Source organism: Necator americanus, chromosome II, assembly GCF_031761385.1.
Source record: "Necator americanus strain Aroian chromosome II, whole genome shotgun sequence".
NCBI classification, from domain to species: Eukaryota; Metazoa; Nematoda; class Chromadorea; order Rhabditida; family Ancylostomatidae; genus Necator; species Necator americanus.
The window spans coordinates 7015529-7037952 of record NC_087372.1 but is presented as its reverse complement, the minus strand read 5'-3'; the positions used below and the strand labels follow the sequence as shown (position 1 = coordinate 7037952).

Below are 22424 nucleotides of genomic sequence, written 5' to 3'. Positions count from 1 at the left end.
TCTCTTCGAGAAGAATCAGAACGCAGCTGTATTTGTACAAACGGAGAGCAACAATACGCTTGAGGGGAGTAGTACTCAGCAACCTCTCAGAAGACTGCTTCGCAATCGAAATTCACCTTGAGAGAGTTGCACGAATACCTGAAAAAGCTGTGAAATGTAAAATGTAAAATCTCACTAAAAACTCCCTGGATAATTAAGAATTTCAAATGATAGTTACACCTTTTCCTCACGTTCTTGAACAAATTTGGTGCACCAATTTTCCTATTTGAATGTTTTCTGCAGGCGTAATACCCTTTTCCATCCGGAACCCGGCTGCAGGCAGGTTGGATACAATGTCGGTTAGTTGTACCACAATGTGTGACAAAGGAAAACGTTTTGCTGCAGTTGTTGATTACGCTCAAATCTGATTCTCAATGTTGACTGCCGTTTTCCGTATCTTCTTTTATTTCATTCCTCCCATATAGTGAGCTCCTATTGTTGACCTTGAAAACAGCCTCAGCTTGTCATCCACTGGTAGCAAGCGAAAATTTAGGTGCGTATTGCTAGGTACCCGCAGCCTCCACGACAACCTATCCTTAGGATAAACGACTGGCAACGACAAACACGGCACATGACCTCAGTGAGTTGGTGACGGATGGGCCTGTCATAGCGGTCACAGCAGGCATAAGATATCCATGCTCTGGCCTACGGCAGGATGTTGATGCCTTCTACGTGCAATCCGCCGATACACCACATCGAGTGCTGCACAAAAATCTTCATTGTGGCGTATCCTAGGCCAAAAGTACCCAAGCAGTTTCTTCATCACCGTTGACAGTGGTGCCCTGTTATCCGTACATCATGATAGGGCGAACAGTGGATAAGTAGACTCGCAACCTAACCGAGCGCGTACGCAAATGCACATCAATTACACTCGTGTTTCATTTCGTATTGACCCGACAATAGTTTTGACTCTACTATATTCGTATATAATAATTCTACTACTGTTACTTCGTATGTGATTTTCGTTGAACTCGTACGTGTTGTTTTTCAGTTTTTAGATGATTCAAGTTCTTCTTAGGTCGTTTTGTTATAACGCTCTACGCAACTGGCTACAGTCGCAAACTACAGTTTTCTCAAAATAAGGGGTAAAGTGTCGTTGGATAGGTGAGGGGGGGGAGGGTTGGAGAACTCAGTGGCGGGCTTATTTCCCGAAGCACTAATTTACTTTTTTCTCTTAGTAACTTAAGTTTACATGTCATAGATCCTCTAAGACTAATGCTTGGGCCTTAGGGCCCTTACTGATTTGATTATTTACTTCGAGAAGTAAGGCGCCAGTGAGCGAGTGTCCCCCCCCCCCCAACGACACTTTAGCCGAAATTAGTGCTTGATTGATACAGCGGCTGGCCCTTCAAGTCAGTGTATAGGCCGCACGAGTTCATGAGACCACAATCGTTGAGCCTCGAGGTAGAACGCGTTACCGCATCCCGATTGCATCGCGAGTACTAAAGTGCGCAGCGCATTTTAGTGTAGATATACTCTTTGCAAATCCTTGTAGGAGGAATATACACGATCACTGTTATAACAACATCTAGAAACAACATTTGAGACTATTCCCTTTATTCCTAAAGTCGAAGCAGTTTTCCAATTCGAGCTTAAAAATGCAACACCAGCTTCACAAACGGCAGGCTAGCTCACACTTGTATTTCTTCTTGAATCTATTCATATTGCCGCCACAACCCGTCCACATGAAAGGAAGGCATTGATTGGTTATGGAATCGTAAGCATATCTGCAAGACGGGTAGTTCATATTACATCAACAACGATGTTACGAGATTGCCGAGATACGAATGTAAATTTACCTTTAAAGTAAGTGAACCTTCAGGAATTTAACAAATTTTACTTTTTTATTATGAGTGAGGATGTGATGTTCATCGGTCTGAATCAACTAGGGTAAGTTCCGGTCCTGATGGTGAACCGGAATAAAGAACCACAAGACTAGCCAGAACTGCGAGTTTTCAGGGACCTGGAGTTGCCTCTTCAAAAAACAAAATGGGCTATACTCTTACGGTCAACAAGGATGCAATTCGTTTTGTGAATCTCTGGGGACACAAACAGATATCTCGCTTTCTTTGAGTCCTCATATGGGCCTCCCCAGCAGTACGATAACTTTGTCGGGAAAATTTAGTTGGGGTGGGGGCATTCAGTGGCGCCTTTATTTCTTGACACTCTAACTTACTTTTTCCTCTTAGTAACTTTAGTTTACTTGTCATAAATCCTCTAGGGCTAATGGTTAGGTCTTGGGGCCTCGATTGGTTTACCAACAATGAGTGCGCCACTGAGTGCCTCCCGCCCTTCTCCCACAACTACATTTTACCCTAGTTTGGTACAATGATTGAGTTTGATGGAGCAGACTAGTAAAAATAATTCGAACCAGGGACATGTTGAGAATGCAACAGGATTCACCATAATATCAATATGATTCAATTCCAAGAATAAATTTTCATAGAAATGAATGAAATGAATTGAGAAACTCGCTGCATTCGCAGCACGTCAAGGATTCTTTTGCTGTTCATTTTCTATAATAAGCCATCTATCTTTAACTGAGTCACACAAGTACAAGGTTTTATCGACATAATCCGCAGCTGGGTAGATGGGATTAAATAAATAGATGAACCATTGCATTTGATTTCATTTTATTTCACAGAGTAGTCAAAATTCAAATGAGGAAGCTGTTGTTGTAATAGAACCCTGTGAGAATCAAGTTATTCTGTAAAAGTTCAGAAATTATCGTGTTCTTGGTTGGGTGTTTGTTTCGTGTTCATAAAGTGGATAAAGTGTCTGGCGTTAATCAATCCGCTTGGGATGCGCCCCCCGTTCGCTTCAATTCAGAATCATTTGAGGTTTATGAACGAGTAACTGGCCTATACAATGAATTGCGGTGGCTAGCCGATGTGTCAAGTCAGTTTTTATCCTCCCAGACAAGTCTGGTACCAATTAATCGACCCCGGAGGGATGAAAGGCTTGGTGAGCAGATTCGAACCGATCGTGTAGGAAGCGGAACCTCTAGGAATACCTGCCCCTTCGTGTTCATAACAGTCATAAAATAATCAAAATTATTAGTTGCAAAAAACACTGCTTTCTAGCGGAAACGAACAAGATGTTCTTGAGTAGTAACTGCTTCTTACACGTTTGTACGGGGCAATGTCCACTGAAGAAAACTAGAAATTTGTTGTAGATCTGAAGATTTGGACGACATGTTGCTGTTGGCTTCTACGGAGGGACTTCGAATCAATACTCAGTCAAAGGTTCTGCTGGATTCAATAAAAACGAAAGTTCTCACCTCAAAAGTGAACCACGGCATAGTCCCGAATCGATGGGCAGGTAACAAGCATTGAAAGTTTCTGCAACGATTCAAGCAATTGGCGTTGTTATCCAAGAGTAGATGAAAACTGATAATTTGAGCGACGCTTCACTTTGAGCTATAAGACAAACTCCCATGTTTTTCTTCTAATCACGTCTAACGTACTCTTTCACGATTCAGGGGAACATTATATCTGTGGATACCTCAGAAGCGACTTTATATGAATACCCAGAGAAAATAGGAGCACAAAATGCGAAAAATCTGTGTAATTCCTCCAAGTGATTGCACAAGGAGGCTTAACAACGAAATAAAATGAGAGGAAAATGAAATGAACAACGTCTGTAACCAAGTCACCACATACCATTACTTCCAAATTGATGGCCATTTTGTAGAAGCACACATTGGCGGAGATGTGACAGCGTTTGTCCTTAAATATTTCTCTAAACAAATGATACTTCTATGGTATAAAATTCATACTTATAAGATCCACTTAATCATCCATGTTACAACACTTAATATGAATTTCGTACAATTTCTGAAAATCATTCAACGCAACACAATGAGTGTCTATATTCGGATCAAAATGGCTTAAACCTCGGCGCAACTGCGTCCGCTACCGCACTTGTCGCGGTGGAGCGTAGCGGTTGGTAACGAGGTAGGGGAGGAGGCCCCGCTCGTCACTCATCGCTGCAGTCCGAAAGAAGCTAGCTGAGCTATGGTCCAACTTCGATATCATCCGCTTTCTTCACTGCGCCGCTTAAAACGCAGCCTCTTCCGCGAGTGTACCTGCCCAGACTGTACCAAAGTGTGCCCGTTTGATGGACCTCAACGTATCCGAAGAGGAGACAAGTGTCGACAGATACACTGCTCTGCTCCTGGCACTGTGGTTGGTTATTGCCACACCAACCTTGGCCCTTCTATTCTGCAGCGTCTGATTTTTAAACCGCCTCGTTGAAGCTCTTACGTTTGAAGCAGACAATTGACAAACGTTCATAGCGAATCATTCATCGGAACTTTGTAAGAACAGTAGGGAAGTAAGCATATGTGCAAAATGGAAAGTGATTTGAAGTTGTGGATTATATTTTTCTTCAGCTTCTTTCCTTCACATCTTATTTTGCAATGTTCGCATTCTTCAGATAGTGATGCATTAGAGAAAAGTAGATGATAATTCCAAAATATAGACCAGTGAGCAATAATCTATCGGCTTCATTTTCGTTATCTATTTTGGCACTTCAGGGTTCTTTGCCAACAGTCTAATTATACTGTTATCTGACTCTTGGAGGCAGCTTACCGCGAATCTCACTTGATGAAGGAATCTGGGGAAAGCTTGAGATGGTGTTGTAGATTGCGGGATCCGGGATGGTTCCGCCGATCTCTTCCTAGTCGTCGTTCAAAAAAAACATGGAAGTTGTCGCTTTTAGGGCAATTTCAGTTGCAACGCGCCACCTCTGTGCACGCTCTGCGTTTACGGACCTCCAGTCGATGATTAAAGGCATCTCCCCATGGATCTGGGGTGGTGCGGATTTCAGATGGAGAGTTCCTATACGGGGTCGTAGATTATGGAGAGAAGGGTTATTTCGTCTATTTCTTCCTAATTGCCGTAAAGAACGGCCCGGAGGATACGGCGCATGCGCAACGCTGGTGCGCTCCAATAGATCTCGTGGTGGGAAATAGCGCACCGGAACGCCCGGAGTCATATCTTCCGGGTCGTTTTTTTACGGCAATTAGGAAGAAATAGACAGAATCACCCTGCTCTCCATAATCTACGACTTCGTATAGGCATAACCCACCTGAAATCAGCACCACACCAGATTCGTGGGGTGATGTCTTTAATGAGGTCTTGTCCTTTTCAAATGAAGCTAATAAATAGGCTGCTGAGGTGACCGGGGAGTGGGGTTCTAACGTACTTCGTAGGAACTAAACTTGTACTCTTGTCGCCATTTTTTTTACGACGATTAGGGAGAGATCGGCGGAACAACCCCGGATCCGGCAATCTACAACCTCACATCTAGTTTTTCTTGCGGATTCCCTCACCATATCAGATTCGTGGTATGCTGCCTTTAACACCCCTCAAAGGTTTTCCCGCAGATTTGAGCAGTACCTAAAAGCGAATGTAGATACGAAGGTGCCAGATCACAGTTCAGAGATTAGAATGAGAATTTCCTTCTATTCTCTTTGCCTGGAGAGAAGTGATAATTCTTTGCAATTTATTATTTTTTACAAGAGGGTGGCATATGATTTTCTAAAAAGATAAGTCTTTTCTTTTTCCTTTTTTTTATTTGCACTGTTCACGGCTATAAAATCGAGATCACCTCACACCAAAAAATTCCAGTGGATGTCTGATTCTCCGAAACGATTTAGCAGCTCTTGAATTATATAAGTCAGCTACTTAGGTAATAACGAAGGTGAATCTCTTTGGGATACGCATCATCGCTAATTGCTCTGCTGAGGCATGATCTGCACATCCTGGACAATGCTGGTAGAGAGGTTCTCGTAGATTTCTCAGCATGTCTCTTATCATGCGTCGTATGAAGAATTGACGATGAAGAGTATCGTGTTTAGATTTACCTCTGTTGCTACCTATATAGCTAACTTTCCCTACCTACCGTTGATCATACGTTGCATTATCGGTTAAGATATAACTAGAAATATAAACAAACTACTTAATTGCTTTGGAGAAACAGACACATCCACTGGGAATTTCTGATGAAAGTGCTAAGGAGAAAAATTTTGACGTACGGTGATCTCAAATTTGTAACCGAATCGGAATCAGGAAATGCGTATATGGAAATTTTCGTTGAAAACAAAAAAACATTTCAGCCTCCAAGAGTAACGGGGATATGGATTATCGATATCCCGTAAGTCGAAGGCTTTGCGTAACCTATCCATGTGAAACTTGCAAATAATTTTGGTACTCCGTGTCTCTGACATCTTAGAAAAAAGAGTTTTAGATCTCCTGAAGGTGACATCCAAACCGCTCCTTCACTTTCTTACTAGGTCACCACACAAAATTTCATTTCTTATTAAGTACCTTGTTTCTAATTGATTCAGTAATTTTGGAAACACTCACAATTCTTCTTTTCATATTTCCTTGGAAACGTTTCATGGCCAGAAGAGCATTGAGGACGGTTGAAAGTGTCTCCACAGACGAGTGGAGCGCAGCTTCGTTAAGGTATGTTTGTATCTTCCTAGAGGTATCTTCCGGATAAGTAATGTCTCGCAGAGATTCGCAACAAAGTCTACGTGGACCCCTTCACCGTCCCCCAATATGCTAGAGGAGTCGTCGACGTTGCCGACGTTGAGTTGCCTCAACGAAGCCACGCTCCACAGTAGATGGTCTTCAGACTGTAGAAACGTTAAGAAAAAAAAAACAGTTACAAAAAGAAGAATAAATAGTAAAGATTTAATTCCCTAGCTCCTTTTTTCATTCCTTCATCCTACCAGCTTTTTATTACTTTGTTCTGTTCCATATTTATTGAACTGTTTCAAATATTTTTATGTATACACACTGAGTTGAAGAAAGTCATGTAATTTTTGTAATTTTTTCTTCTCCTTTTTTTTTATTCAGCGTACAATAGAAATCGGTCAGTATAATCGCCATTGCTAGTCACTGCAGTGGTTCACCTAATCGCAGTTCAGCGATCCCCTCTACCAGAAATGGGGAGGTCGGGAGTCGAAAAAGTCGGCGACGGCTCAACGAATGTCATCGAAAATAGTGAAAGTTTCTTAGCCAAGAAAATCATGAGGGGCGGAATGATAGTCAGAGGAGGCTATAGTCGGGTCAAAACGACGCGAATCACGAGTGTAGTTGCGGTGCATTTGCGTACGCGCTCGAAACGGCGAAGTGGAGGCAGCAGTTGGAACCGAGTACGGAACCGTCGCAAACTGCAGCCATGGACGGTGCCAGCGAGAGTTTCTCTACGTTCCACCAAATCGCTTCGACGGAAGCCGCGTAAGAGTGCGTATGTTGTTTTGACCTCACTCTATGTCAGTAGAAAAAGGGGATATGGTACTGTGTCCCAGCTACTCCTTCGATTTTTTGATAGCTGCAACTAGCGATATGGGATCTCATGTTATCATGAAGGAGATGTATCTAAGCTCGTCTCGGCCACTTTTCTCCAAAGAACTCCGCGAGTTTCTGGAGCTAAGTCATATGAATGATAGTGGTGGTCATGTGTCTTGCGTTGTACAACATTTCCCTTGTATCGCAGAGCATTCTTTACGAATACCAGCTTGCACTCGACAAACCAGTGGTGTACATTCTTGATGGAAGTCTCTCTACGGCCACCCGTTGCGCACCAAATGCGCTGTACGCGTCGCGGACTATAGTTGCCGCTGAACTGCTACGACTCCATTCAAACAAAATGATAGCTTGAAGCTGCCCTTGTGAAAATCACGTCGTACCTAATGTGAAGGAACGGTACCTTGCTATATATACCTAGTGTCGAGAAGATCCGAGAGAGTTCTACTACGACCACGTCATAGATCACAGGTATTCATCAAGAATCGAGTGTTTTGGGTTCTTCAAAAAACACTAACTAGACTTCTCATGTCCTTAGAATTTGGTGTTTATTTCAGGGGACAGTTGAGGAGTGAGACACCCCTTACCACTAACTTGTCCCCCAACACTGGGCTGACCAGGGGATGGCGCTGTCACATGTCCTTTAAATTTTGTGTTTATTTCATGTATGTGGGAATGAATGAGTAACCCTTACCTGCTCCTTGTCCCCCAACACTGGGCTGACCAGGGGATGGCGGCATCACATATCCTTAAAATTGGGTGTTTATTTCAGGTGACGGTTGTGGAGTGAGATACTCCTTACCTGTTCCTTGTTCCCCAACGCTGGGCTGACTAGGGGATGGCGGCATCACATATCCTTAAAATTGGGTGTTTATTTCAGGCGACGGTTGTGGAGTGAGATACTCCTTACCACTATTTTGTCCCCCAACACTGGGCTGACCAGAGGATGGCGGCATCACATGTCCTTAAAACTGAGTGTTTATTTCAGGTGACAGTTGGGGAGTGAGATACACCTTACCTGTTCCTTGTCCCCCAACACTGGGCTGACCAGGGGATGGCGGCGTCACATGTCCTTAAAATTGGGTGTTTATTTCAGGTGACAGTTGAGGAGTGAGATACTCCTTACCTGTTCCTTGTCCCCCAACACTGGGCTGACCAGGGGATGGCGGCGTCACATGTCCTTTAAATTTTATGTTTATTTCATGTGTCTGGGAATGAATGGGATAACCCTTACCTGTTCCTTGTCCCCCAACACTGGGCTGACCAGGGGATGGCGGCGTCACATGCCCTTAAAATTGGGTGTTTATTTCAGGTGACAGTTGAGGAGTGAGATACTCCTTACCACTATTTTGTCCCCCAACACTGGGCTGACCAGGGGATGGCGGCATCACATGTCCTTAAAATGTGGTGTTTATTTCAGGTGACAGTTGAGGAGTGAGATACTCCTTACCTGTTCCTTGTCCCCCAACACTGGGCTGACCAGGGGATGGCGGCGTCACATGTCCTTTAAATTTTATGTTTATTTCATGTGTCTGGGAATGAATGGGATAACCCTTACCTGTTCCTTGTCCCCCAACACTGGGCTGACCAGGGGATGGCGGCATCACATGTCCTTAAAATTGAGTGTTCATTTCAGCTGACTGTTGAGGAGTGAGATACTACTTACCACTAACTTGTCTCCCATCACTGGGCTGACCAGATGATGGCGGCATCACATGTCCTTAAAACTGAGTGTTTATTTCAGGTGACGGTTGGGGAGTGAGATACTCCTTACCACTATTTTGTTCCCCAACATTGCGCTGACCAGGGGATGGCGGCATCACATATCCTTAAAATGTGGTGTTTATTTCAGGTGACGGTTGGGGAGTGAGATACACCTTACCTGTTCCTTGTCCCCCAACACTGGGCTGACCAGGGGATGGCGGCATCACATGTCCTTTAAATTTTATGTTTATTTCATGTGTGTGGGAATGAATGGGATAACCCTTACCTGTTCCTTGTCCCCCAACACTGGGCTGGCCAGGGGATGGCGGCATCACATGTCCTTTAAATTTTATGTTTATTTCATGTGTGTGGGAATGAATGGGATAACCCTTACCTGTTCCTTGTCCCCCAACACTGGGCTGACCAGGGGATGGCGGAATCACATATCCTTAAAATTGGGTGTTTATTTCAGGTGACTGTTGTGGAGTGAGATACTCCTTACCACTATTTTGTTCCCCAACATTGCGCTGACCAGGGGATGGCGGCATCACATATCCTTAAAATGTGGTGTTTATTTCAGGTGACGGTTGGGGAGTGAGATACACCTTACCTGTTCCTTGTCCCCCAACACTGGGCTGACCAGGGGATGGCGACGTCACATGTCCTTTAAATTTTATGTTTATTTCATGTGTCTGGGAATGAATGGGATAACCCTTACCTGTTCCTTGTCCCCCAACAGTGGGCTGACCAGGGGATGGCGGCATCACATGTCCTTAAAACTGAGTGTTTATTTCAGGTGACAGTTGGGGAGTGAGATACACCTTACCTGTTCCTTGTCCCCCAACACTGGGCTGACCAGAGGATGGCGGCATCACATATCCTTAAAATGTGGTGTTTATTTCAGGTGACAGTTGGGGAGTGAGATACACCTTACCTGTTCCTTGTCCCCCAACACTGGGCTGACCAGGGGATGGCGGCATCACATATCCTTAAAATGTGGTGTTTATTTCAGGTGACGGTTGGGGAGTGAGATACTCCTTACCACTATTTTGTCCCCCAACACTGGGCTGACCAGAGGATGGCGGCATCACATGTCCTTAAAATGTGGTGTTTATTTCGGGTGACAGTTGGGGAGTGAGATACTCCTTACCTGTTCCTTGTCCCCCAACACTGGGCTGACCAGGGGATGGCGGCATCACATGTCCTTTAAATTTTATGTTTATTTCATGTGTGTGGGAATGAATGGGATAACCCTTACCTGTTCCTTGTCCCCCAACACTGGGCTGACCAGGGGATGGCGGAATCACATATCCTTAAAATTGGGTGTTTATTTCAGGTGACAGTTGGGGAGTGAGATACTCCTTACCTGTTCCCTGTCCCCCAACATTGCGCTGACCAGGGGATGGCGGCATCACATGTCCTTAAAACTGAGTGTTTATTTCAGGTGACAGTTGGGGAGTGAGATACACCTTACCTGTTCCTTGTTTCCCAACACTGGGCTGACTAGGGGATGGCGGCATCACATATCCTTAAAATTGGCTGTTTATTTCAGGTGACGGTTGTGGAGTGAGATACTGCTTACCACTATTTTGTCCCCCAACACTGGGCTGACCAGGGGATGGCGGCATCACATGTCCTTAAAATGTGGTGTTTATTTCAGGTGACGGTTGGGGAGTGAGATACTGCTTACCACTATTTTGTCCCCCAACACTGGGCTGACCAGGGGATGGCGGCATCACATATCCTTAAAATTGGCTGTTTATTTCAGGTGACGGTTGGGGAGTGAGATACTCCTTACCACTATTTTGTTCCCCAACATTGCGCTGACCAGGGGATGGCGGCATCACATATCCTTAAAATGTGGTGTTTATTTCAGGTGACAGTTGGGGAGTGAGATACTCCTTACCACTATTTTGTTCCCCAACATTGCGCTGACCAGGGGATGGCGGCATCACATGTCCTTTAAATTTTATGTTTATTTCATGTGTGTGGGAATGAATGGGATAACCCTTACCTGCTCCTTGTCCCCCACCAGTGGGCTGACCAGGGGATGGCGGCGTCACATGTCCTTTAAATTTTATGTTTATTTCATGTGTGTGGGAATGAATGGGATAACCCTTACCTGCTCCTTGTCCCCCAACAGTGGGCTGACCAGGGGATGGCGGCATCACATATCCTTAAAATGTGGTGTTTATTTCAGGTGACGGTTGGGGAGTGAGATACTCCTTACCTGTTCCTTGTCCCCCAACACTGGGCTGACTAGGGGATGGCGGCATCACATATCCTTAAAATTGGCTGTTTATTTCAGGTGACGGTTGGGGAGTGAGATACTCCTTACCACTATTTTGTTCCCCAACATTGCGCTGACCAGGGGATGGCGGCATCACATATCCTTAAAATGTGGTGTTTATTTCAGGTGACGGTTGGGGAGTGAGATACTCCTTACCTGTTCCTTGTCCCCCAACAGTGGGCTGACCAGGGGATGGCGGCGTCACATGTCCTTAAATTGGGTGTTTATTTCAGGTGACAGTTGAGGAGTGAGATACTCCTTACCACTATTTTGTTCCCCAACATTGCGCTGACCAGGGGATGGCGGCATCACATGTCCTTAAAATTGGGTGTTTATTTCAGGTGACTGTTGTGGAGTGAGATACTCCTTACCACTATTTTGTTCCCCAACATTGCGCTGACCAGGGGATGGCGGCATCACATATCCTTAAAATTGGCTGTTTATTTCAGGTGACGGTTGTGGAGTGAGATACTGCTTACCACTATTTTGTCCCCCAACATTGGGCTGACCAGGGGATGGCGGCGTCACATGTCCTTAAAATTAGGTGTTTATTTCATATGTCTGGGAATGAATGAGATAACCTGTTGTAGGATGGGAATTTCACCATGTTATTCGCTTAGAGTAAACCCGTATTGTATACGACGCAGGCTTGTATGACCACCATATTGTTTTTGTGGATATATTTCGTGTTCCGGGTCAATAAAGCATCTCTTCTTCGGCGGTGTCGACATCCACAGCAACTGGCGATCAGCGGACTTCACCGCGGAGGACAACCATTTTTGGTGAAGATATACATCTCGGCTCTAAGCCCGGTCGAACTGCTGGTCGAGTCAACTCCAGCCCCGGCTCCAAGCCCGGTCGAATTGCTGAAGTCGATTTCTGGTACAAGGACTCTAGGCCTCCAAGCGTGTCGAACCGAGGGTCAAGTTGCGAAATAGTCGCGCCCTCTTTTTGCCTGGGCGAACTGTTGTGTGGACACTCACTCACAGCAAATGTTGACTGAGCTGATGCGTATGGAAAAGATGGCCTCCCCTTTACACCCAGCCGTTCCAACAGCACCCGTCGCCACGGCCGAATTCGTTACAAATTCTCTATCGACACGCTCGCCTGAGTTCGTGTACGATCCGGAAAATGGTTGTACATTCGAGGTCTGGTACAACCGCTACGAGGATGTAATCTCAAAAGACGGTGCTACGTTGGACGATGCAGCAAAACTCGACTAATCGTTTCCAAACTCGACGCCGTCACATATGCGCGTTTCACGAACCATATTCTCCCTAAAAGAGCATGCGATGTGCCCTCAACGGACACTGTGGCTGTTCTGAAGGAATTGTTTGGACATAATATGTTAGTATTCGCAAGACGCTACGCTTAGCTCAAAGCAGCGAAATGAATAAAGTCTCCGCGACTACACCGGATTGGTCAATCAGCGCCATGCCATGGCTGAGTTCAATGACGTCACACCTGAGCAGATGAAATACCTCGTATGGATATGTGGACTTGTCGCCCCGCAAGATGCCGATGTTCGCGCTCGTGCCCTTCGCAAGATGGAGGACAACCCTCGAACCACGCTAAAGGAGCTTGCTGCCGAAGTTCAGCACTTTCTCGACATTCGTCAGGATGCTACACTCCTCGAACGATCAAGTGTACCGCACGTCAACGTCGTGGATTCGCAAAAGAGTCGAAATCGTGAGCCGCCGTCACCTTGTTTTCGGTGCGGAGCCAATCACTGGTCCAGAGACTGCACATTCGTGAACGAGAGATGCCACGACTGCAGACGCTCTGGACACAAGCGAGGATTCTGCAAAAATTTCCCGGGGAAGAAGATGCGGAATGCGAAACAAAAGCGGAAATCTGCCAACACCGTCACTATAGCTTCGACTCGTGCTGACGTCGCTGTAAACCGCATCTACCGTAGAGTACAGATTGATGGGAAGACAGTACGCATGCGCCTTGATACTGGAGCAGACGTAACATTGCTGAGCACTGCAGACTGGACCGCCATGGGTCGACCAAAGCTGCAATCACCTCGTTTGACACTGAACTCTGCCAACAACGAACCGATCAACGTTCGTGAATGCTACGAATGCAACTTCATCATTGATGGTCATCGAGGATATGGTACTTGCCATGTAGCCGACACACTGTCGCTGTTGGGCTTAGATTGGATCGCCCAACACTGTTCCGTCGCTTGACAGAAGGCTCCATCTGCAACATCTCAAGACGCTCAGCACCTTGAATTCTTCTCTCACAACGCACCTGAGGAAGAATTTCCCAGCAGTCTTCGCTCCTGGACTGGGATGTTGTACAAAGTCAAAGGCTAAACTCGCCCCGAAGCCTGACTCCAAGCCTGTCTTTCTGAAGTATCGCCCGGTGCCCTATATTGCTAGGCTGAGGATTTCAACCGAAATCGATCGACTTTTGTCTATACATGTGCTGGAGCCCGTTGATCACTCAGAATGGGCAGCACCCATCGTCGTCGTTCAGGAGAAAAATGGATCGATCCGCCTCTGCGCAGACTACTCAACCGGACTGAACGATGCACTGGAACAAAACCACTATCCGCTCCCAACTCCAGAGGACACTTTCACGAAACTCAACGGAGGACGCTACTTTTCACAGCTCGACTTAGCCGAAGCATATCTCCAACTGGAAGTGGCCGACGTCTCAAAGCAGCTACTCACTATCAACACGCACCGTGGACTGTATCGCTTCAACCGACTACCATCTGAAGTGAAACCAGCTCCTTGTATATTCCAACAATGTATGGATGCTCTTATCGCTGGATTAGATGGAACTGCCGCCTATCTCGACGACATACTGGTTACTGGTAGAACCATCGGCGAACACAATGCCCGACTAGAAGTCGTACTCAAAAGGATTCAAGACTACGGATTCCGCGTTCGACTCGACAAATGTGCTTTCCTGCAGACAGAGATCACTTACTTTGGGTTCGTCATCAACGCACAAGGACGACGCCCCGATCCTGGAAACATCAAAGCTATCCAGAAGATGCCCGCTCCGAAGGACATCAGTCAACTTCGCTCTTTTCTGAGACTCATCAATTTCTACTGAAAATTCGTCAAAGATCTCCACAATCTACGCGCTCCTTTGCACGCTTTTACGAAAAAGGATGTTGTCTATACACGGACACCGGAGTGCCAGTCTTCTTTCGACAAGATCAAGGCAATCCTAAGTTCGGATCTTCTGTTGATCCACTTTGACCCAAGTCTCCCGATCATCGTTGCCGCTGATGCTTCAAATTATGGGATGGGAGCAACCCTCTTACATTGCTTCGCAGATGGATGCGAGAAGGTCATTTATCACGCAAGCCGTTGCCTGACACAACCACCGAAGAACTACAGCCAGATTGAAAACGAAGCACTCGCTCTTATTTTTGCCGTGCAGAAGTTCCATCGCTTCATCCATGGATGACATTTCACGCTGAGGACTGATCAGAAACCACTTTTGGCAATCTTCGGAAGCAAGAAAGGAGTTTCAGTCTACAGTGCCAACCGTCTTCAGCGATGAGCCACGATGCTGCTCAACTACAGCTTCACTATCGAGTACATCAATACAAAGGATTTCGGCCAAGTGGACGCTATCTCGTCACAATCATCGATATCGAAGGACTACGTAATCGCCTCAATAGATGCTGATGTCACTTCTGATTTCTCATAGAACTGTCGTCATCTTCCAGTATCCGCCAAATCCATTCGGACTGCTACGCAAGCCGATCGTCTTATCTAGCTTGTGATCAACTATACGAAGTCCGGAAACTGGCCCAAGGTCAACTGTCATTCTCCTCTGTGGCACTACTACAATCGTAGAAATACCATGAGTACCAACAGTCAAAGGATGTCTGCTCAATGCATCCCGCATAGTGATTCCAAAAACACTTCGACATCGTGTTCTTTCATCACTACACAAAGCTCATCCAGACCGAACAAGGATGAAACTAGTTTCAAGAAGTTTTGTCTATTGGCCTACGATGGATTCGGACATCGAAAAACTCGTCAAGACCTGCCCAAGATGTGCATCCGTGGCAAAGGATCCGATCAAGTCTGAACTACATTCATGGCCGAAACCGCACTCGCCGTGGAGTCGAGTTCATGCCGATTTCGCTGGACCGATGGAAGGACGATACTATCTACTCATCGTGGACGCCTATTCCAAGTGGCCGGAAATCGTCCAGATGTCCTCAATCTCCTCAACGGCTACTATCCAAGCAATGGAGTGCATCTTTGCCAAGTTCGGAAATCCAGAGACGCTCGTCACGGACAACGGAACGCAGTTCACGTCGTCTCAGTTCACTTCTTTCTGCCGTTCCCGAGGAATCGTGCACATTCGTACGCCGCCGTTCCATGCACAAAGCAACGGACAAGCAGAACGTTTTGTGGACACCTTCAGAAGAGGACTTGAAAAACTGAAGGGGAGGAACCAACAGTGGATGCACTACAGACGTTTCTCATGGCATATCGCTCCACTCCCTGCCCGTCTGCACCTGACCAACGCTCACCCGCCGAAGCCTTCCTGGGACGCCGACTGCGAATGGAACTCGATCTAATGTTCCCTTCTAGAGATCGTACAAACGGTACCCGAGATCTCAAAATGGAATCTCAATTCAATTGTCGAAACGGAGCACGACGCGGCAACTTTGAGATCAACGACGCGATTTTTGCCAAGGATTATCGAGGCCACAAACCTACTTGGACTCCCGGTTTCATTACACGTCGTGTTGGAAACACAATCTACACTGTTCACTGTGGAAGCGAAGTATGGAATCGGCACGTAAACCAGTTGCGATCCAGGATCGGTACAACTGAGACTAACACTTTCTTGGATGTGTTCGACCTACCGCTACTCGACTCTGCGAGCAGGGACGATGATGCAACGCCGACTGCCGATTCGTCTCAACGACCGCAACGCCTTCGACGACCCCGTCGCCAACTACAGGTGGACCCACGAAGAACTCGGTACGAGATGATTTGAAAGGGGAGGTGTTGTAGGATGGGAATTTCACCATGTTATTCGCTTAGAGTAAACCCGTATTGTATACGACGCGTGCTTGTGTGACCACTCTGTTGTTTTTGTGTGGACATCTTCCGTGTTCCGGGGTAATAAAACTTCTTTTTCGGCGGTGTCGACATCCACAACATAACCCTTACCTGTTCCTTGTCCCCCAACATTGGACTGACCAGGGGATGGCGGCGTCACATGACCTTAAAATTGGGTGTTTATTTCATGTGTCTGGGAAGGAATGTGATAACCCTTACCTGTTCCTTGTCCCCCAACGTTGGACTGACCAGGGGATGGCGGCGTCACATGTCCTTAAAATTGGGTGTTTATTTCATGTCTCTGGGAAGAAATGTGATAACCCTTACCTGTTCCTTGTCCCCCAACATTGGACTGACCAGGGGATGGCGGCGTCACATGTCCTTAAAATTGGGTGTTTATTCCATGTGTCTGGGAATGAAGAAGATAACCCTTACCTGTTCCTTGTCCCTCAACGTTGGACTGACCAGGGGATGGCGGCGTCACATGTCCTTAAAATTGGGTGTTTATTTCATGTGTCTGGGAAGGAATGTGATAACCCTTACCTGTTCCTTGTCCCCCAACATTGGACTGACCAGGGGATGGCGGCGTCACATGATCTTAAAATTGGGTGTTTATTTCATGTCTCTGGGAAGGAATGTGATAACCCTTACCTGTTCCTTGTCCCCCAATGTTGGACTGACCAGGGGATGGCGGCGTCACATGTCCTTAAAATTGGGTGTTTATTTCATGTCTCTGGGAAGAAATGTGATAACCCTTACCTGTTCCTTGTCCCTCAACGTTGGACTGACCAGGGGATGGCGGCGTCACATGTCCTTAAAATTGGGTGTTTATTCCATGTGTCTGGGAATGAGGAAGATAACCCTTACCTGTTCCTTGTCCCTCAACGTTGGACTGACCAGGGGATGGCGGCGTCACATGTCCTTAAAATTGGGTGTTTATTTCATGTCTCTGGGAAGAAATGTGATAACCCTTACCTGTTCCTTGTCCCTCAACGTTGGACTGACCAGGGGATGGCGGCGTCACATGTCCTTAAAATTGGGTGTTTATTCCATGTGTCTGGGAATGAGGAAGATAACCCTTACCTGTTCCTTGTCCCTCAACGTTGGACTGACCAGGGGATGGCGGCGTCACATGTCCTTAAAATTGGGTGTTTATTCCATGTCTCTGGGAATGAAGAAGATAACCCTTACCTGTTCCTTGTCCCTCAACGTTGGACTGACCAGGGGATGGCGCTGTTACATGTCCTTAAAATTGGGTGTTTCTTCCATGTGTCTGGGAATGAAGAAGATAACCCTTACCTGTTCCTTGTCCCCCAACATTGGGCTGACCTGGGAATGGGGGCGTCACATGTACTTAAAATTGAGTGTTTATTTCATGTGTCTGGGAATGAATGAGATAACCCTTCCCTTACCTGTTCCTTGTCCCCCAACATTGGACTGACCAGGGGATGGCGGCGTCACATGACCTTAAAATTGGGTGTTTATTTCATGTCTCTGGGAATGAAGAAGATAACCCTTACCTGTTCCTTGTCCCTCAACGTTGGACTGACCAGGGGATGGCGCTGTTACATGTACTTAAAATTGGGTGTTTATTTCATGTCTCTGGGAAGGAATGTGATAACCCTTACCTGTTCCTTGTCCCCCAACATTGGGCTGACCTGGGAATGGGGGCGTCACATGTCCTTAAAATTGGGTGTTTCTTCCATGTGTCTGGGAATGAATGAGATAACCCTTCCCTTACCTGTTCCTTGTCCCCCAACATTGGGCTGACCTGGGAATGGGGGCGTCACATGTCCTTAAAATTAGTTTTGTAATTCAGGTAATTGTTTATGTTCGTATCTTTCCTCTTTCCTGTCATTCACGACTGGATCGAATAAAGAGAATTTTTTTATCTCTGGCTTGTCGGGATTTGATGACGTGGAGTAATATTATCATTTTCTTTTCTTTCTTGTCTTGTAGTGTTCATTCTAATGACGAACGAGCTTCACAGCAGAGCCACAACACTGCATTTTTCCCAATACGTCACTTAAAGACCGCTTATCATGAAATTGTGGAAGTGCAGTGTGGAAATCGGATGGAAAAGATAGAGTTCGAGATGTAGATTATGAGATTAGATGCTCAATTCCCTTTAATCATCTTTAAAAACGATTTAGGGACGGCATTTGTTCGTACGATACGACGAACTCCCATATGCACTCTTTGTGCCTCTCAACAGCCATTTCATTGGTTTTACTTGAATAGCCGGAGGAGGAGAGAGAGGGCTACGAGACCTCCTTGATTTCCGACTGCTTCCTCTAGGACGTTGTACATGCCCAAGGGTGGAGCGTTCCCACGTAGCACGTAGCAATCGGTACCCCAAACTCTAAATTTTCTTGCAGGTTTCCGAGTACGTTACTTTTGTGACTCACGGCTTTTGTACCTCTTATCTTGTGTTTCCCTATCGCATGTTGGTTAGTATTTAAAATACTGGTGAAAGTGTTGAAAATGAATAATCATCGTGTATTTCTAGGTATAGGTGTACAACAGTGCATGGATTTGGAGTAGATGCGACGTATGTAGTATTATAGTATCACCTCATATTCTGTAGCCAATAAAGCTAGCTGTTTGGCGCTGGCAGGAGTTCTATTATCACTATGTTGTTGATGAGGCATGTCATAATACCCTTGCGGTATGAATACAGGAAGAACATGAGGTCGTAAGGGAAACGAAGTTTTCCTCGGAAATTTCTCATTGATTTCAGTTTTACCGAGAAAACTGTCATGCTTCCATAGCATTCTGCTATCTGTACTTGTAATTTACATTAAATTTTTGCAATTCCATCAAAGTTTGTAATCATACCAAGGTTCCTTCCTTGTGAACCGCTGACTATGAATTCATCTTTGGTCATAGGCGAAGAATCTGGAAAATGGCTCACTCTAACGTACAATTCAACTATGCATAGCGCATTCAGTTCTTAATTTTTCCTCCAAATTAACCTTCGTAATTTTAATTCTTACCGTAAATGCCTCCTTCAATGGGTAAGGGCAATCCTGCATCATGAAGATGTTGGGAAGAAGTTGGCCCACCTTAAAGGATTATTGATTTCCATTCGAGTTCAGTACTACTTCTTATTATATTGCTGCATTTTGTTGTGGTTCATTTTCCACTACACTATGCAAATATCAAAGATTCAATACTTATGAATCCGTAAGGATCTAGTTTTATAACGTTCCTAGGAATTCCGAAGATTTTGAGAAAACGTGAAATGTAGTTTTTTGAAACATTTCCAAGCTTTTGTGAAATTATTCGATAACATTTTATATCTGAACAAACCACATTTTTCTATCTCAATCATTCATCATGTGAAGAATAAAAAGATAGTGTCTGGCGTTAATCAATCCGCTTGGGATGCACCACCACGTTCAATTCAGAATCGTTTGAGGTTTACGAACGTGTGAGTGGCCCATACATTGACTTGCGGGGGCTAACCGGTTTATCAGTCAGTGTTTTTGTCACCACAGACAAGTCTAGCACCAATTTATCGACCCCGAAGGGATGGAAGGCTTTATGAGCCATAGGGTGGATTCGAACCTTGTTCCCTCGTGCAGGAAGCGGAACCTCTAACCGCTACACTACACCCGCCCCATTCATTATATTGTCCATGAACGACTACTTTGAGTCTCTTTATAAACATCACAAAATTCGCTGACTAGCGTAACTGCTACCCTCGCTTCTTTCTAGAACTTGTCGCGTGTGGCGAGAGACGCGTAAGTGACTTTGTTCTTTGTTCACTAAATGACGGTAGCTTTCTAAACAGACGACCAGGTATAAAGATAAAAACTAAAGGCTCATTCACTTTCTTTGAGATGCACCAATGCGTTCAATTTCAATTCAGCAACGATGAGGTTTAAGTCGTATTTGACATATACAATGAATGATCTCCTTCAGACAATTTTGGTACATTCGACTGCAATGGAACCTCCTATTACTGCCCTACACCCCATCTTTAGCTAATCTGCACCTGCTAAAAAAGTGACTAAGAGCTTCAGAATACACTAACCGTCCTAGGCATGCAATACATTCTGCAATGACTCTGTTTTTCAGGTAATCACTACAATCTATAAGTCCTTGAGAGTTGTTCTTGAACATAGCACTGCTAGCAAAACTGTTTACTTCATATGGAATCACGCTGCATAAATACTTTTTATTTGATCTTATTTCGAGGAAGTTTAGCTAAGACATCTTCATATAAGTGTGCAGTAGCCAAGTAATTTGTGTAATGCAGGATGACACATAGTAGAGTCAAAACGACATGAGGTACGGTGGAATTCCGTACGCGTATTCTCTCGAGGCGGTGCGGTGGGGCTTAGCGGTTAAGAGCGTACTGGGACCTTTGCTGGCACCACCCTTCGCTGCAGTTTGCGATGGTCCTACCTCGGTTCCCATTGCTGCCTCCAGCGCGCCGTTTTCGAGCGCGCACGCAAATGCACCGCGCTTCAAGTCGTTTTGACCCGACTATAAGTACGAGTACCAAGCGTTTAGAACTGCTATACTCTGTACAAGAGACTGACTACAGGGAGCTTACTGATATGCTTTTGCCATCGTCTAAAGTAGCTTCCATTATTATGGCTTGTCGTATCGGTATGCTTTCCACGCAGATCTCATATCCGGCACATCTAACGAGTTTTGGCAGCAAGCTCCTACTTCCTAAGCATTTTATTTCAATTCTAGCCAGCCTCCCGTTTCTCACCTGGGATGACTCTACCAAGCGACCAACGAACGGACTGTCGCTGTTGTGCTCCCGCAGCAGGCATCCCCAGATCATGTACTCCCAAACTCAGCTGGGCATCTGCTGAAATTGTAGGCTTCGTGATGCAAAAATTGAAAAAATAGCTTGAACATTTACCCGCTGCAAAGCACAGAAGAAAAATTGGTATTAACTTCATGGCATCGCGACAGTGTTCGTTTGGCAAGCGTTTTTATGTGGTTGTGAACACCCATTCTCACGCTTAGATTTCAGCGTCGCGTATATTAGTCGATCTACATAAATATTCCAGTTTTCTTTCAAAACAAACTTGCAAATTTTCCTTTGAATGTCACTGCAAAGAATACTTCTCTTAAGTATATCGGGACGGAAAGTCACAGTCACACTATAACAATAGCTCTAACAAGAAGGCCGTTCTGCTCAAACATGAATTTAAAAGTATTGAATGTAATCGCGACTCCAGATCTGATTTCTTTTCCATAAAACAGTGAATGACGTTGTACATGCGCTGCACCTGCGAACGGATGTTAATCAAATCCTCAACAGCCTATTTAACTGTAAAACCATTGGTATGCTGCTTAGGAAACCGACGCATTTACAAAAGTGGCGTTATGAGCCGGGTCATAGAAAAATTCCTGCAGAAAGGCCGTTTCTGGCGCTGTTTTTCAGGACGATTAAAGAAGGTTTGGCGTGAACACGTTCGTCCTCCTAATCTACGCTCATAATCCTATCTTTTCCCGGAGAGTTCTCAACACTTCGTTATATGCTGACTTTAAATTTAAGGAAGAAATGGTAGTACTATTTTTAGTGAAAAAGGCGGAAAATACTTTTAGTGCCCTTTTTCATCCCTTTGACATCTCATATTAACGGTCTGTAAGAACAAGAATAAATAAAATCAAAAGCTCTGAACATCAAAGTTATGTAGAACGAGATTTTTTTCTCGTCAAGTTTTATATAACATTTTTTTTGAAACTTTTTATTTTAAAGTACATTTTTTAAGTTTGAAAAACACGCTCAGGACTGGGCTTTTATGGATGTTATTACTTTAAGAGTGCATGACCCTAGGCTGTCTAGTGTAATGCTATTCATAATTAGTATTTCATGTTCTTAACTACTTCCATCAAACCATGAAATCCACGCAAGTTCGAGTACGGTAACATAAGAAGTCATATTCTCTTCGAGAAGAATCAGAACGCAGCTGTATTTGTACACACGGAGTTGCTCACCTTCTTGAACAAATTTGATGCACCAATATTCCTATTTGAATG

The 22424-nt window shown here is 45.1% G+C and overlaps 6 protein-coding genes across 10 annotated transcripts; 4 read left to right on the top strand and 2 right to left on the bottom strand.

The window, feature by feature from the left end:
* Window positions 1-1481: 1481 nt before the first annotated feature.
* Window positions 1482-12086, bottom strand: RB195_017046 (uncharacterized protein; the record flags this gene model as incomplete). 2 transcript variants are annotated; one of them, XM_064183863.1, is made up of 41 exons in its annotated part: window positions 1482-1567; window positions 1675-1766; window positions 3320-3380; window positions 3702-3767; window positions 8056-8109; window positions 8164-8217; window positions 8272-8325; window positions 8380-8433; window positions 8488-8541; window positions 8596-8649; window positions 8704-8757; window positions 8812-8865; window positions 8920-8973; window positions 9028-9081; window positions 9136-9189; window positions 9244-9297; window positions 9352-9405; window positions 9460-9513; window positions 9568-9621; window positions 9676-9729; window positions 9784-9837; window positions 9892-9945; window positions 10000-10053; window positions 10108-10161; window positions 10216-10269; window positions 10324-10377; window positions 10432-10485; window positions 10540-10593; window positions 10648-10701; window positions 10756-10809; window positions 10864-10917; window positions 10972-11025; window positions 11080-11133; window positions 11188-11241; window positions 11296-11349; window positions 11404-11457; window positions 11512-11565; window positions 11619-11672; window positions 11727-11780; window positions 11835-11888; window positions 12017-12086. In XM_064183863.1, 41 exons carry the CDS (start codon window positions 12084-12086, stop codon window positions 1482-1484), a joined length of 2319 nt encoding a protein of 772 aa, XP_064039743.1. The 2 variants fall into 2 exon arrangements, with proteins under 2 accessions (XP_064039743.1, XP_064039744.1); XM_064183862.1 differs by lacking the exon at window positions 1482-1567 and having other exon boundaries at window positions 1652-1766; window positions 11996-12086.
* A 261-nt stretch (window positions 12087-12347) lies between these two features.
* On the top strand, window positions 12348-14430 carry RB195_017045 (uncharacterized protein; the record flags this gene model as incomplete). 2 transcript variants are annotated; one of them, XM_064183860.1, is made up of 4 exons in its annotated part: window positions 12348-12508; window positions 12565-12702; window positions 12755-13476; window positions 13634-14430. In XM_064183860.1, the coding sequence occupies 4 exons, from the start codon at window positions 12348-12350 to the stop codon at window positions 14428-14430; spliced, it is 1818 nt and encodes a 605-aa protein (XP_064039740.1). The 2 variants fall into 2 exon arrangements, with proteins under 2 accessions (XP_064039740.1, XP_064039742.1); XM_064183861.1 differs by lacking the exons at window positions 12755-13476; window positions 13634-14430 and having other exon boundaries at window positions 12348-12578.
* On the top strand, window positions 12795-14430 carry RB195_017044 (uncharacterized protein; the record flags this gene model as incomplete). The annotated part of the gene is made up of 2 exons (XM_064183859.1): window positions 12795-13424; window positions 13519-14430. The coding sequence occupies 2 exons, from the start codon at window positions 12795-12797 to the stop codon at window positions 14428-14430; spliced, it is 1542 nt and encodes a 513-aa protein (XP_064039741.1).
* Window positions 14431-15307: 877 nt separating this feature from the next.
* On the top strand, window positions 15308-15922 carry RB195_017043 (uncharacterized protein; the record flags this gene model as incomplete). Its single annotated transcript, XM_064183858.1, has 1 exon — window positions 15308-15922. The coding sequence occupies one exon, from the start codon at window positions 15308-15310 to the stop codon at window positions 15920-15922; it is 615 nt and encodes a 204-aa protein (XP_064039739.1).
* Window positions 15923-15966: 44 nt separating this feature from the next.
* RB195_017042 (uncharacterized protein) lies at window positions 15967-16347 on the top strand (the record flags this gene model as incomplete). Its single annotated transcript, XM_064183857.1, has 1 exon — window positions 15967-16347. One exon carries the CDS (start codon window positions 15967-15969, stop codon window positions 16345-16347), a length of 381 nt encoding a protein of 126 aa, XP_064039738.1.
* Window positions 16348-16374: 27 nt separating this feature from the next.
* RB195_017041 (uncharacterized protein) lies at window positions 16375-21337 on the bottom strand (the record flags this gene model as incomplete). 3 transcript variants are annotated; one of them, XM_064183854.1, is made up of 20 exons in its annotated part: window positions 16375-16577; window positions 16632-16685; window positions 16740-16793; window positions 16848-16901; window positions 16956-17009; window positions 17064-17117; window positions 17172-17225; window positions 17280-17333; window positions 17388-17441; window positions 17496-17549; window positions 17604-17657; window positions 17712-17765; window positions 17825-17878; window positions 17933-17986; window positions 18041-18094; window positions 18154-18207; window positions 19251-19310; window positions 19409-19477; window positions 21142-21243; window positions 21298-21337. In XM_064183854.1, 20 exons carry the CDS (start codon window positions 21335-21337, stop codon window positions 16375-16377), a joined length of 1284 nt encoding a protein of 427 aa, XP_064039735.1. The 3 variants fall into 3 exon arrangements, with proteins under 3 accessions (XP_064039735.1, XP_064039736.1, XP_064039737.1); XM_064183855.1 differs by lacking the exon at window positions 17280-17333; XM_064183856.1 differs by lacking the exon at window positions 18154-18207.
* Window positions 21338-22424: the final 1087 nt, after the last annotated feature.